The sequence below is a fragment of the Balaenoptera borealis genome (genome assembly GCF_965194805.1).
Source record: "Balaenoptera borealis genome assembly, chromosome: 2".
Classification (NCBI taxonomy): Eukaryota; Metazoa; Chordata; class Mammalia; order Artiodactyla; family Balaenopteridae; genus Balaenoptera; species Balaenoptera borealis.
In genome coordinates, this window is record NC_138867.1 from 129,468,053 (window position 1) to 129,483,870 (window position 15,818).

The 15,818-nt window shown below is 45.5% G+C and overlaps 2 protein-coding genes across 14 annotated transcripts in view; one reads left to right on the forward strand and one right to left on the reverse strand.

Moving 5' to 3' along the window:
• SLC36A1 (solute carrier family 36 member 1) overlaps positions 1 to 15,818 on the forward strand; it is a 165,763-nt gene that overhangs the window by 93,064 nt on the left and 56,881 nt on the right. The window lies entirely within an intron of this gene.
• The window catches only part of FAT2 (FAT atypical cadherin 2), an 82,300-nt gene that overhangs the window by 26,006 nt on the left and 40,476 nt on the right, over positions 1 to 15,818 (reverse strand). For 6 of the 7 annotated variants that reach the window (XM_082379046.1, XM_082379042.1, XM_082379043.1 and 3 more), the window contains 5 exons: positions 10,962 to 15,020; positions 8,952 to 9,148; positions 6,782 to 6,935; positions 4,263 to 4,496; positions 1,586 to 1,969 (listed from right to left, as the gene is read on the reverse strand). In XM_082379046.1, coding sequence (XP_082235172.1) covers positions 1,586 to 1,969; positions 4,263 to 4,496; positions 6,782 to 6,935; positions 8,952 to 9,148; positions 10,962 to 15,020 — 5,028 coding nt within the window. The remainder of the gene's footprint in view (positions 1 to 1,585; positions 1,970 to 4,262; positions 4,497 to 6,781; positions 6,936 to 8,951; positions 9,149 to 10,961; positions 15,021 to 15,818) is intronic. The other variant, XM_082379044.1, reaches the window with a different exon arrangement.

Here is a 15,818-nt window from a genome sequence, read left to right on the forward strand (position 1 = left end):
TGCCATTCCTGGATAACTGAATAGTTAATGGTAGAAAACTCTTCTTTATAAAATAATTCCAGTTAGTAAATGAATGAGGAATGATAAGGTTAGAAAAATCACCATTTTGCAGCCCCTAATGAAATAATGTATCTGGGAAATAATCATTAAAGGCTGTTAAAACCTTTAGAAGAAGAGCTGGATGGATCAGGCTGACAACCCCTGAACCCACCATCAATCTTGACCTCAGAAAAAAGAACCAATCAGCCATTATGTGCCTCCTCATGTGGTGCAAAGGAGAGCCCAGCATCATTTATGAAGCTTTGTTGGCAAAAAATTGAGCTTGAAGCGCATCAAGGTCTTTGATCCAAATGTCATTTATAATAAATATAGGGGCTAGAGGGATATGTTATATGACACCATAAAGATACAATTAGCCAATCCAAAATTATTTTAAAAATCCTGCCTCACACACGACCCCAATATTTCATTAAATAAATGGCAGCAGGAAATAAAGAGGGAGAGGAAAACGTTAGAGGTTAAAAGAGGCTTAAGATACTGCCTATCAACCAGATGCAATATGTGGACATTTGGGGGATGTTGACAAGCAAATCAACTTCTAAAAGACATTTATGAGATAATCTGAAAAATTGTCTGGCTGGGTATTGGACTGTATTAAGGAATTATTATCTTGTGTGTGTGATAAGGGTATTATGGTTGTGTTTATACAAGGAGTCCTTATCATTTAGAGAGAGTTACACACCAAAGTATTTACAAACCAAATAATATCATGTCTGGGATTTGCTTTAAAATAACTCAGCAGTGGGTGGATATGGGGGGCAAAGATGAAACCAGACTAGACAAATATTGATAATTACTGAAGCGGGTGATGGGAACATGGGGTCCATTATACTGTTCCCTCTATTTTTTATATGTTTAAAGTCTCTGTAATGAAAACTAAACAAATACTGCTCAACAGTAAGGCGGCTGGCTGCCGTAGGAGGTAGAGCGCGCTGTTGCAGAGGTGTTGTGGTGAGGAATCCACATGGAGACTGGTCTAACCTGAGCAGCCTCTGAATCCTCCGTTCCATGGGATTCTGGGAGTCTGACTTAGATCCTTCTGTGGCTAGGAGGATAGAAGAAAGCCGGCTTTCTAGTTCTCTCTCTTTATGAGACTAAGGGAAAATTTGGGGGTCCCCGGATGTTTCGGGAAGGCTTCAGGAGGGAAGCAGGCAGCCTTGCCTTGGGCTGCTTAAGCCCCAGATTCTAGCAAGTGCTTCGTGCCTCGGCAGCCAAGGATAGAGGGTGGCTTCAGCCTCCCGGGGCTGGGTGTGAGCCAGGACTATGAAGCTGCAAACTGGGAGGAGAGAGTCCTCAACAGAGTCTTTGGTGGGGATGTAGTGGAATGAGGGGTGTTTCCATATAAGCTGGCCCCATGCTGCAAGAAGGGACTTGGTACCTGGAGAGATGGAGAGTGAAGAAGGGGCTGAAGGATGCTGGGAAGGGACTATGGTATGCGCGGAATCCAGTGTTCCACAAGACTCTGTGTGTGTGTGTGTGTGTGTGTGTGTGTGTGTGTGTGTGTGTAGGGGGGCTGCTTCCTCACCTGTGCGGGCATCCAGGCGGAACCGCCCCTGCTCGTTCCCGCTGACCACGCGGTAGCTGGTCTTCTCGGCGCCCGGGCGAGTGAGGGTGGCCAGCCGCAGAACCTCCGTGCCACGCTGGGCGTCCTCGGGCACCTGCACGCTGTGCTCGGTGTTCAGGAACACGGGCAGGTAGTCATCCAGGCCCACCACGGAGATGGTGACGGTGCCCAGCGTGGACAGCGGTATCGGGGTGCCCAGGTCAGAGGCACGGACGGTGAGCTCCAGTGCTGCCTGTGGCCTGACCCGCAGCGGCTTCTCCAGGCGGATCACGCCCGTGGTGGCCTCGATGGAAAAGCGGCCTTCGGCAGAGTCCGTGAGAGAGTAAACCACCTGGGCATTGGTGCCTGGGGGGGGGGAGACAGAGCGCGTGATTCATACAGAGGGACCCTCCTCTGGCCCTGCCTGCCGCAGAGCTTTCAGCCAGAGGAGGGCCTGGCGGGCAGGGTCCCCATAAAGGCTAACATGCTTAGGCTGTTAGCAGTGAGACTCTCTCATGTGAGGGTTCTTGACTAGGGTGGGGTTCAAGGCCTCATAGAAAGGTTCTTATGAAGGGGAGGGTTGTTCTGCAAACCCTTAAGGATATCTGAAGCTGTTTATGTGGAGGTTAGGGTCCAGTGTCAGCTCACAAAATAAAAATTGTGCAAGATCAAAAGCACCCATAGTGAGTTCTTTGGTTGTGATAGAACAATCCTGTATCTTGATTGTGGTGGTGTTTGCATACATATTCAAATGCGTGCATATAGAAACTGTGAAATCTGAATAAGACTGGAGTCCAATTACCAGTAATGTCCCAGGGCCAGTTTCCTGGCTTTGATATCATACTGCAGATGCTGCCGTTGGGGGAAGCTGGGTGAAGGGTGCTGGGCCTCTCAGTACTATTTTTGCAACTTCCTATGAGTCTATAATTATGTCAAAATAAAACAAAACAAACAAACAAAAAAACACACACCCACGGAAAGTTCTTAGTAAATCAAAGCATGTAGTGTTTTTCCAGCCCTGACTCAGGTGCTATTATTTCCTTTGGTTGTGGACCAGATGAAGCAGTTGGCTCGTGTAGGGACCATAGGGTCTGAAGAACACCAACATTTAGTGCTCAGCCATGAGAGCCTTACCCAGTGGGAAAAGCACAGGCTCTGAGCCTATAGGGATTGAGTCTTATACACACGTGGGGACACACAGCCCTTTCATTGAATTTACATGAAATAAATGTGCATACCATGCACATTCTCCCATGTATGAATTTTCTGGAGAGAGAGAGAGGTGCTGGTCAGGCTACATTTGGAATATTGAGGTGGAATATTTGGGTTAGAATAATAATAACAGCTTTGAAGCGTTAATGGTTAATTGGTGCAAGGCCAGAGGACGAATCCTAGAAGAGAGGTGGGATTGGAAACACGAGATTGAAGAAACTAGGGCCCTTCTACCCAGAAAGGGAACCTTGAGGCTGGAGCAGATAGTCACCTCCTCCTAGTCTCTGAAGGGCTGTCATGGGCGAGGGTCTGGGAGATCTGTGTGCCTGCAGAGGGCAGGACCGTGATTGACAGATGTCTGCTCCAAAAAGGTAACACTTGATAATTATCTGAGGTACCATGGAAGGAAGGGGCTGCCTAGGAAGTAGGGAGCTTCCTGTCCCTGGAGGTGTGCAAGCACTGGCTAATTGAGCATTTGCAGGGCCTTAGATGTTAGATGCCTTTGCACTGCTATTTGCCCTCCCTAGGACCCCTGCATTCCTCCAAAATCTCTCACCTTCCTCAATGCCAAGCTAAAACTCACTTCCTCTAAGAAGTCTTAAATTTACTCTGTTGGTGTCAAACAAAGCAGGGTGTTTTGATCCCTCTTTTAACACCATCATCATCTTCATCATTGTCATATCCTATGTTCCTCTGGCGACTTTGACCCTGAGGGTATTTTTTACCCCACCTAAATTATAAAATGTAATTCAAGAATATTGGATGTGTATATATATATACACACACACGTATATGTGTGTATATATATATATATATATATATATATATATAAACATGTATATATATACATATATCTATAGATATAGAGATCTCCACAATGAAACACTTCATGATGTCAGAAGCTATAATTGGTATAATATGGAATGAAGACTCCTGGATGAATCCAGTTTGCCTTGTAAATAGTAAAAGGAAAAGAATTAACCCTAATGAAAACAATGTCATTAAAATTAAAATGCAAAATAAAATGTAAAATATTCCACTTCATTGACTAGAAAATTGATCCAAGAATTTAATAGACTTAATGGAGTTTGTGCCCTAAGTTTCTTTCTTGTGGCCAATTAATCAGCTGAATAATTCTGATTGATGTATTTCACATTAAATGTTTGTATTCAAATGTCCTTGAGGTTAAATGGTGGAATTGAAAGGGTTCCAGGTCTAAGTGGCAGTGAGAAACAATGAGGCTGAAATGCCCCATACCAGCTTTGAAACATTGCCAAAATCTTTCATACCTAGCACTTAGGTATGCAGTTTGTGGACATTTTCTACCTGTACGTGTCTGTAGGCTCAGGGGTGAGGTATTGCCAGTCTCAGAGCAACACAGAGAAAGCCAAACCCTCGCCCAGGGTGACCCTGTAAGCAAATGGCCTCCAATCTTTCTCTTTCTCACCTTGGTCTGGGTCCCGGGCCAATACCACTGCAATGGGGGTCTTCACCGTGGTGTTGTCGAAGACCGCCACAGCACAGTGGCTGGGGAAGAACCGGGGGGCGTTGTCATTCACATCCTCCACGTGAAGGGTCACATCTGCCTGGCATGATTGGCCGCCTCCATCCGTCGCCTTGGCAACAAGGCTGTACGCATCCTTCTTCTCTCGGTCTAAGGCTGTGAGTGTGGTCAGCTCCCCTGGCCGGAGAAAGGACAGCAAGTGAGTTTTCTCTGGGGTCCATGACCCCAGCATGTGACTTCCTGATGTCTGTGTGAGACAAACCCAGCCATACGGTGTGCTGTCACAGAGAAAAGGGGTCAGTCCTGTGTACAAATTGTTAGCAAAGAGGTTCAGTCTTGTAGCTTCCCACACCTGCTCGCCTCCCTAGTCACATTCCACCACCACATCCCCAATTTAAGATCCACACCAACAAGCTACAAAGAGGCACAACATTTTAAAAGGCCAGTTAGGCAATTTCTAACAGCGCATAAAATGGGTTTATCCTTTGGCCTGCAGTTTTACTTCTAGGAATGTATCCTATAGAATAATCAACCCAAAGATAAAATATACATATAGAGATATTCTCTGCAGCATTGTTTATAAATAGCAACATACTGAAAATATCCTGTGTCTTTCAAAAAGGTACTGGTTAAATGTATTATCATTTAGCCATATAGTAAAATACTATGCAACAGAAAAGGAATTATGATAGAGCTTTATGTACTGCCTTGTTAATAGCACCAAGATATTGCTATGAGAAAAAAGCAAGTCACAAAGTAGTATGCTACATAGAGATTTGGGGGATGCGTGGAAAACCGGTCTGATAGAATATATACCAAGAGTGCTTATCTTTGGGGGAGAGGCTGGTTATCATGAAGACTTTCCAATTTCCGCGTAATACATGCCTACATGGTTTGAGTTTTTGAATAATGAGCATGTATTATTTCCATACTCAGAAAAACCGCCGAGTTTTTTTTTTTAAGACCCCACCGATCATCCTGCAGCTGGACAAACAGCAACAGAGATTAGGTCACCTACTTGGGGTGACTCAGCATGCCCATGCTGGGGTCAGAAAGGGTAATGCTGTCTCCTTTTTATTTATTTTATTTTATTTATTTATTTATTATCTATTTATTTATGGCTGTGTTGGGTCTCCGTTGCTGCGCGCGGGCTTTCTCTAGTTGCGTCGAGCAGGGGCTACTCTTCATTGCGGTGTGTGGGCTTCTCACTGCAGTGGCTTCTCTTGCTGTGGAGCACAGGCTCTAGGCGTGTGGGCTTCAGTAGTTGAGGCTTGGGGGCTCTAGAGCGCAGGCTCAGTAGTTGTGGCGCACGGGCTTAGTTGCTCCGTGGCATGTGGGATCTTCCCGGACCAGGGCTCGAACCCGTGTCACCTGCATCGGCAGGCGGATTCTTAACCACTGCGCCACCAGGGAAGTCCCAATGCTGTCTCCTCCTATCCAGACAGCTTTCTGGGATACCAGCTCTCACCTGCCACCTCCCTGCTCAGGGATCTCCAAGGCATCCTTTGAGCTACTGATTCCAAGTCAAGTGTCAGCAGCTGGCTCTCTGTCACCTGGGCCTTCTGTGCTGTCCATCTCCACACCCTTCCTTATAGCAGCAGGACAGGGATCCCTACTTTTCTAAAGGAAGCAGTCTCTACCCTGTCTTCTCCACCAGATGCTCACAGGCCAACCTCTCCCGAGTATTCGTGGTCCGCTCTGCTGGGCTCTCTGCTTCCCACTCTCCGCTTTGTCCCCTAACTGATAATAATTGACAATGGAAACCATATCTCCTGAATTCTTATTATGTGCCAGACCTGGGCTAGATTTCTGTATACTTTATTTGTTGGGATCCTTGCAACAATGCGATGAGATTTTATCTCAATCTGCAGCATACAATCTTGAGATCATGTCTTTGACCATGACTCTCACCTGCTTGAATCCTTTAATGGCTCTAAAGGTGGGATTTGGCCCCCCTGCTCAGAGGGCCTCATCCTTTGCTCTCTCTCCCTCCCCCCGTTCTGTGCACCAATTTCTGGCTGTCTCTCAGTTCCTCAGATGTGCGTGCCCTTTCCCAAAACAAGGTCCTCGTATAAAATCTCCTTCTGCCTTGAATATCCATCCCTACCACTCCCTTATCCCCTGGCTACATTTCCTCAAAGAAGTTTTACTTAACCCTGATCCCAAATTTAAGTCCTACTGTCAAACCTCCCCTAGCATCCTGCATTTTTTCTTAGCACACGTCAAACCACTGATTCAATGACTGCCTTTCCCACTGGATTGTAAAGACCTAGGTCTTGTCTTATCAGTTTATGTCCATAGCATCTAGTGAATGCTCGACACACAGTGCCAATATATGTTTGCTGAGCGGTTGGATGGATGGATAAGTAAATTCCTGTTTCTTTTCTAAGGAGCCTGGGTACTGGGCACTGGTTATTCAGTGTATAAGTTCTTTGCTTGATCCTGCAGCTCAGGAAACCTACCTGTGTGAGGATCCAGCTTAAATTCATCTGCCCCAGGACCATGCAGTGAATATGTGATCTGAGCATTGGTATCGGAGTCCAAGTCTGTTGCAGAAACTTTCAAAATGAAATGTCCTAGAGGTACATCTTCACTGACTTTGCCAGTGTAGAGAAGCTGGAGATAGAAGACAAAGAAGAGGGGGATTATGGGAGATGCGCTGAGATTCAGAGAGAGGCAGAGTGACAGAGAGGGAGACAAAAGCAGAGAGAGAGATTAGAGAGCAGAGATGGAAGGGGGTAGGGGAGAGAAGCGGAGAGAGGGAGAGAGGAGAACAGAATAAGATGGAACGTGCAAGGAAAATGGAGATTAAAAACAAGGAGAATGATGACAAGAGACATAGTCAGAAAAGCAAAGAATGAGAGAGAATTTCCACCATCTGAAAGCTCACACTCAGGGCTAGAAGGACCTGCCGCAATCTGTTACTCCACAGGGGCCACATTGCAGAAGGGGTGGCACAGGGGAGAGGCTGGAGTTCCCTGAGAACCCAGTGCTCTTCCAGCTGCTGGCTCTGGGCACAGCTTCCAAGCAAACCAGTCCCCCCACTGCATGGTGTGGCTGAGCATGGACACCTGTACGTGCTCCAGGTGGGGGCTTTGTGCCTGGGGGGCTGTGTGGAGACAGACCCCAGGCCTCCTTCCCCTGGCTCTGGTGATGCTATTGACCACCTCTGAGAAGGCCAGGGTGAACTTGGCCCCAGCCTCTTCCAGCATGGGGAGGGTGCAGGCTGGTTGGAAGGATGCTGAGGGGAAAGAGGAGGAAGGTGTGGCTACCATTCTCCCCCAAAAGGCTGCCCTTCTGAGACCACCCAAAAAGTGGTCATCTTGGATCCTGCAAAGACTTTTTCCATGCACCCCACTTGATAACCCAGGTTCTCTTTTTCTACTCTGCTTCTATGAGGTTGGAGCGTGGAAGACAGTGGAAGAAAAGATGATAGGATATATGATTTTTGTGTGTTCCAAGGTGTGTGTCCGTATATATGTGTGTGGACAAATAAAGTATGAAGAATTGAAGTATATATATATTCACATGCATATGTAAGTATGTGTGAGTTATAGATGTACATTTGTGTATATGGATGGGTATACTTATGGATGAATGTTGTGGGTATGTAGGTGTATGCTTATGTGTATCCTTGTGTATATATATATATATATATAGGTATTTGCATATTTATAGAGAGTTGTACATGATCCTTTGACTATGCATGTGTGTGAGTACCTACGTATTAGTTTGCATTTATGTATATATACTAAATAGCTGGATTTTATATAAATTTGAATTATGCTAATTTGATGTTATAAAATTTAAATGTTAATAGTTTAACTTTATCTGCAAACTTTGAAGTAATGCAAATCTCCCTAAAGTTAAAAATTATTTACTGTGTTTAAAAAAATGTTTAAAAGAAATGCTACATGACAGTGGTTGTTGATTTATGCCCTCTAAGAATGCAGTTCCTCTCCTTACGCATGTGCACGCGCGCGCGTGCGTGCGCACACACACACACACACACGCACACACCATTCAGCATTTTCCTTGGGAAATTTAGTGTTGAATTACATGAAGTCCTCAGGAAAGTCTCCCTTATCAAAAGTGTAACTGCCCTGTCTGCATGTTTGTTTATACATATAACCTGGAGTAGGGTCTCTGTTGGTCTGTATAACCTATCCATATGTAGGGATAGGCCCATATAGGCATGGCGAGTGGTGTGGGGCGTCTCTGGGGCAGGTCTCTTTGGATGTATTTGATAACAATGAGCCATGCTAACAAGCTGAGCAGTGGAGGGGCTTTCCCACTGGGCATAGCAGGCCGTTTGGAGAATGAAGAAGTTACTTTACTTCTGGTTATGTTTTGCAGAGAAAAGGATCTTTTTATGGAGTGTAGGGGAAGAGGTATGGACCATGGGTCCTAAAGAGCTTGGTGACATCCCTTTGGGGCGGGGGGGGGGGGAGGAATCACCTAGAATCGCCCTTGCCTAGGGCACTAGTCTGAGACTAGCCAAGGAGAAGCAAGGGCAAGTGTGGTCAATGATGTCCAGTCCCAGAGATGGTACCCTGAGTCCTTCTCCTTCCTCTTGCCCTTCACTCCAGCTTCCTTGCCTCTACTCCTCCCCCACCCTCACCAGGCTCTCACCTCTGAGCACTGCGGGCTGTTATCATTGATGTCCAGGACAAAGATCTCCACGAGGACTGAAGCCTGGAACTTGCCATCGGAAGCTGTGATTCGGAGCAAGTACTTGGCCATGTGCTCACGGTCCAGGGTCTTCCTCGAGAAAATCCTCCACTCATCCCCAACTTGGCTGATGCCAAACTGGCCCAGGGGGTCTCCCTCTAAAAAGATGGGACAGAGTTTCCTGAATCCAAGCAACAGGAACAAACCAGGCTTTGTGCCCTATGTGGCTGCCCACCTGACACATTTTTTTAGGATTGTTGGGAAAGGCAAAAATTCCCTCCCTTAACTAAGGACCCATAATCCTGCAACGAGTCAGTTTATCTGGTGTTATGAAGCCTCTACCAACTTCAAAGGCCTCCATTAAATGGAATTATCACTGCAAGAAACACTGCTCCAAAATATGTGGCTGAAGGGTAGGTTTTTTATTTTTGTGCATTGGAAGGCATCGGAGGAAGTTAAAGGGAAGCAGATTGCAATTCTAGAAAAGAACCTTCTAGTATCTAGTATCTGTTCAACAGTGGAGGGGTGGGAAGTGATCAGTAAAAACTCTCTGCGGGGGCTTCCTTGGTGGCGCAGTGGTTAAGAATCCGCTTGCCAATGCAGGGGACACGGGTTCGAGCCCTGGTCCGGGAAGATCCCACATGCTGTGGAGCAACTAAGCCCGTGCACCATAACTACTGAGCCCACGTGCCACAACTACTGAAGCCCGTGCACCACAGCGAAGAGTAGCCCCCACTCGCCGCAACTAGAGAAAGCCCGCACGGAGCAACAAAGACCCAATGCAGGCAAAAATAAAATAAATAAATAAATAAATAAACTCTCTGAGGCTTTATTTTATGACTGAAGACACAGGCCAAGTGGAGGTTCAGATGGATCACTAGATTTACTTCTGAGTTATCTTTCCTTGATACCAATCACTGAGAGGAGAGATGGATTTTTGAGATTCTAAGATTCCAGAGTCCTAAGATTAAACTATTCCAAGAGTTGATGATATATTGACATTTATTATTCTATTATTCAGAGATTTTAAGACTTTTGTGTTTTTAAGAGTCTGATATTATAAGATGACAAGATTCTATTTCACTAAGACTCCATATTTCAAACAGCTCTGATCCAGGATCTGTCTCCAGGAGTCTATGATTCTTGGTTGGAACTTTAGGCTCATTAACTCTCCACCAGACAGATGTGATAGCAGAAGAAACCATGACTATGGGAATGGAATGACACGGTACCTGGGATATGGGGAAAGGGACACTAAGAAGTAAAGAAACTCTCTTTTAGCCACCGATTGGCTCATTTAGCCACTGGGCAGAGATTGGGGAAATTTAGGTTTACAATAGGTATCCACTGGGGAAAGCAGTTTGTAGGGTATGGTTTTAATCCCAGCCCTGATGCAAGCTTGGAGTGTGACCTTAGTTGAGTTTCTTCCCCTATCTGGGCTTTGGTTCTCCCATGTATGAAGTGAGGGGATTGGGCTGGAATCATATCCAAGAAAGTGTTTTTGCTCCAACACTTAGGTCCTGTGGTTGACTAGGCAGCATTTTCTACTATCAACAACTTGCCCTAGGCAGAATACTACTCTACAAGGACAGTCACCTCACAGAGTTTTCATGGACCACACAACTGTTGATTCCCTCTCTGCCTCCCAGAAGCTAACTGAGAACAGTTGCAGAATCTCACTTCTAGTCTATCTACTCCATCTAAGGTAATAAGAAATCCTCTTTACAATGCACTTCGCAATGTATAGGGGGCTCTCAAAGCTTTTTCAAGTTAGATCTTACCAGCATCCCTGTGAGTTGAATGAGAACAGGCATGCCAAGTCTATAGGTGGAGCAGTTGAGGTCTTGGGAGGTTAAGTGATTTACCCAAGGTCACATTGCTAATGAGTGGCAGAGCCATGTCTTAGGGAACCTCTTATTGGACATTTTTCAACACACCCCAGTGCCTCTGTTCCAAGATAGGTGTACTTACCTGTGATATAGCAGGTGACCTGTCTGTTCTGCTCAGAGATATCAGCATCCAAAGTTTTAAGAGTGGCCACAGGTTCACCAGGTTCGCTGTTCTCAACCACAGATCCTCTGTAGTCTTCAGAAGCAAATCGGGGGGCATTGTCATTCTCATCTGTAATGGAGACTTCGACCAGGACCTGAGAAGATAGCTGAATGGTCCGGCCATGGTCATAAGCCACAACATAAAAGTGGTAGATCTGGCTGGTCTCACAGTCAAGTTCCTGGAGTGTGGTGATCCAGCCAGTTTCACTGTCAACGGCGAAGAGCTCATGGATATTGCTGCCAGGGTCCACTGGCAGCCTATAGCTCACCTGGCCATCATTCCCAGTGTCCTGATCATTGGCAGTCACTTGAATGACTGAGGTCCCCACTGGCATATTCTCAGTGAGAACAGCCTTATATGGATCAGCCTCAAATACAGGCCTATTGTCATTGACATCCTTCACTTGGATGTTGACAGAGACCAAGGAACCCAAGTAAGTGTCATTATGGGGGCAATGTGCCATCAAATCAATCTGGTACCATTTGGTGGACTCATAATCCATGGCCTTCCTCACCTTTAGAACCCCTGTGTTTTGGTCCAAGGAAAAGATGCCATCCTTGTTGCTCTCTGGTGTGGTGCCCTGCACTAGACTATAGATGACTGGATCTTGGGCTGCCACTGCTTTAACAGAACCAATTTCAGACCCTTCTGGAAGGTCCTCTGATGCAGAAAAAGTATATAGAGGTTCAGAAAATTTGGGCAAGGATACTTCATTAGGAACCACCTGAAGTCGTAGCAGCATGAGAGAGTTCCAGTGAGGAGGGCCCCCATCTTGGGCTTTGATTTTTAAGTCAAAGGCCCGATTTTCCAATCCCACCAGGCTCTCTTTCACCTTAACAACACCAGTGGTTGGGTTGACTTCAATGACCTCTTCTTCCAAGTCCTCCACTGAGTCCACTGAGTAGGTGACATCTGCATTCCGACCTTCGTCTGCATCATAGGCCAGCACCTGGATGACTGGGGAGTCTTTACTGACGTTGGATGGAATGGATACAGTGTACTCAGATGCTTTGAACCGTGGGGGGTTGTCATTTTCATCCGTGAGAATGATCTTCACAGTGCAGAAGGCCACTCGTCCTCCTCCATCCTGAGCCATGACCTTAATAGCAATGACTCTTTCTGTGGAATTTTCCCGATCCAATTTCTGCAGAGTGGTGATCTGGCCACTGGGGTTTATGGAGAACTTCTCACCTGCTAGCTTATTGATGATGGTGTAATCTACAGTGCCATAGGGACCACTATCTTTGTCTATGGCTAACAACTCAATCACCTTGGTTCCCACCTTTGCATTCTCAGCTAATTCTGCCTCATAAACATGCTGCTGGAACTCTGGGCTGTACTTGTTGGCATTTGTAGTATTGATATACACAGGCACAGTTGCTCGGAAGACCCCATCAGAAGCACCTACCCTCAAATTGTAAGAAGAGTACAAGTGCTTTTTGCAAAGGTTGAACATAGAAATTATTCCCGATGAACTGTTGATGGAGAAGTGCCTGTCCTGGTTGCCAGAAAGAATCAGGTACTCCAGACAGGAAGCATCCCTGCTGTCGGGGTCAAGAGCTTGGACTTTGAGAACCAGGTGTCCACAGGTTGCTAGCTCACTGACATTGGCTTCATAATGAGGTTGCCTGAACTCTGGGGGATTGTCATTGATGTCAGACACATTGACAACCACAAGGGTTTCGCCAGTTAGTGGGGGGTCACCTCTATCCATGGCCCTGACCTTTACATTAAAGTGTTGTTGGGCTTCATAATCCAGCTCTTGAACTGTGGACATCTCCCCCGTGCTCCCATTGATCTGGAAGAATTTGGAAACATCCAAGCCATCGTCTACAATCTGGTAAGACACATCACAGTTCTGCCCTGAATCCTGGTCAGAAGCCAGCAGTTGGATCACAGGAGTCTGAGCAGGCAAACCTTCTGAGATTGAAGTGGTGTAGACCAATTGAGAGAAAGTGGGAGGATTATCATTGATGTCCTCCACCAGGACTTCTACCGTGGCTTCAGAAAATGACCCCAGAGCTGTGTCTGTGGCTCTGACTGTGAACACATGTTTGGTCTTAGACTCATAGTCCAAAGGGCCTGTCACTGTTAGGACACCAGTCTTAAAGTCAGTGGTGAACAGCATCAAGGGCTCTTCCTCCACAATGTTGTAGATGAGCCGGAGTCCCTCTGGACTCCGGGCCTGGGTGTGGAGAATTGGGGTATAGAGTGTGATATTTTCAGGCACTCTGACTTTGTAGTAAGGACTCTGAAACAGTGGGTTGGATTTATTTCTCACAATGACAAGTACCTCTTCCTCAGTCTGGAGGGATGGGGTTCCTCCATCTTGAGCAATGACTTTGAGGTGATACTTATTTAGAGCTTGATAATCAAAGGGTTTCTTTAATGATATGTCCCCAAGATAGGGGTCGATTCGAAAATATCTGTAATCTTCTGCAAATGCATATGTGACAGCACCATTCACCCCCAAGTCATGGTCAGTGGCAGATACCTGAAAGAGGACGTCCCCTGGCTCTGTGCCATCTTGGATGATTGTGTGGTAGGGCAGATGTTTAAATTCAGGGCTATTGTCATTGACATCCTCAACAGAGACTTGGACCAGAGCCTGAGCCACCCGCTGAGGTGTCCGACTGTCCCTCAATTCCACCGCCACCTCATGAGTGTCCTGCTGTTCTCTGTCAAACGCCACACCTCTTGTCTGCAACACGCCTGCTGATTTGACCATATGAAACATATCTGTGCCATTCAAGAGAAAGTAAGATAGGGTGTCATTCAAACAATTGCCCTGGGCACCAAGAATCACCAGTGCCTTTCTGTCCAGCAAATTCTCCTTCACTGTTGCCCTGTAGACATCCTGGTCAAACCGTAAGCTTGTGTTAAGGGCTTGTGTCAAAGAAATTTTTACTAGTGCAGTATCTTGATACAGGCCATCAGAAGCCTTGATGATGAGCTCCCGAGAGAGTCCCAGCAAAGCAGGATTCAACACAGATACACGACCAGTAATGGGATGGATGGCAACAGCTTCATCAGCATTGCCAGTTTTGATGCTATAATTGACTTCTGAGTCATCATCACTGGCCTGCACCATGAGGAGCTCCATACCCCGGTGGATGGGCTTCAGTACTGCTACTTCATATATCTGGTCTGAGAACCTGGGAGGACAGTCATTTATATTTCTGACATTGATTATGACCTGGGCAGCCGTGGGTGCAAATAAGACAGGGCTTCCTTGGTCATGGACAAAGACGTTGAATTGGAAAGAGGGCATGCTCTCGTAATCCAACTCTAATACAGTGGTTAGGGTTCCCATGCTGGGATCGATTTTTAAAAACTTCAGAGCTTCTGGCTCCAAAATTTTATAGACCAACAAGGAATTAGCTTCTTTGTCACTGTCAGAGGCACGGATCACAAGGGGGTTGTTGTTTTCATCCACTATCATGCTGTTCAGTGCAGCTGCTTCACTAATTTGGCCCACAAAAGTCAACTTTGAGAACGTGGGAGCATTGTCATTTTCGTCAATGATATAAACAAGAACCATGACATCAGTAAATGCACCTGCCATATTGCTGCCTCGGATTTTCAGCTGGTAGGATGAAATTTTCTCATGGTCCAAGTTCTTCTGGGTAGAAATGAGTCCAGAATATGAGTTCATGGAAAATACACCATTCTTGTTTCCCTCTCTTAACTCATAGGTAACTTCTGAGGAGCTTGTAGCTGAGATAAGGAGGATTGGGGAACCAACAGGGATTGATTCAGGGATCTCTACAAAGTACTCGGAGTTTGAAAAGATGGGGGCACTGCTATCTGAGGGGTAGACATGAATGATCACTGTAGCCAGGTCATGCCACTGTGGGGAGCCTTGATCTTCTGCCTTCACTGTCAGAGTATACTGGGCATGATTTGCCTGATCAAGTGTCTGTGCTAGAGTTATGATGCCTAGTAGGGCATTGATGTTGAAGAAACCTTCGCTGTTCCCTGAAACAAAAGACAAGATAAATTGAAGTTTACCACACCCTCAAGAGGTACCAACTAGGCTTTCTAGATCAGTAAAAGGCAATCGCGCAAAAGTTGGACAGGGCAAAATCCACATCCTGCCCCACCCTGGATTTAATTATGATATAATGTGTAGGGTAGATATATACTTTACAAAATTCCTTATGTGGTTTTCATATTAGGTGCTCCATAAATAGAAGCTTCAATGATCACTAAGTGTTTGGGCTGCAACTTAAGCTATAAACCAAAGCAGTAGTAGGTTTTTGGAGCAAAGAAACGAGACATACTTTGTAGGAAAAGCACACTCCACTCTGTATTTCAGTGTTGACTTTTACAGGACAAACTTCAGTTACATTATTTAGAATTTTAACCCATTCTTTAGATAACTTGTAATAGCTTTGATTATATACTTGATAGATGAATATTGTAAATATGGAGTCATAAATTGTCAAAACTGATACGGACTGGAAAAACCACCTTGTCTAGTCCTCGTATAGTCTATTGTGGGAAAGTCCATTGTCAGGCTTGGGAGTGAGTGGCAACGGGTTGAGTGGGGAGGGACTGGGTAGCACACACAGATCTTGAGGCTTCTGATCAAATGCCCTTTCCACCACACCTGGATTTCCTAAAATTCAGGCATTCTCACACCACCTTTACAATTTTTTTTAATATTCAGCCACTACCTATACAATAGTATAGTATATGATTTATATCATTATTTAATGGATATTTTACTCTAAATTGGTTTATTTTTTAAATTTAAAATATTTTTAACAGGCA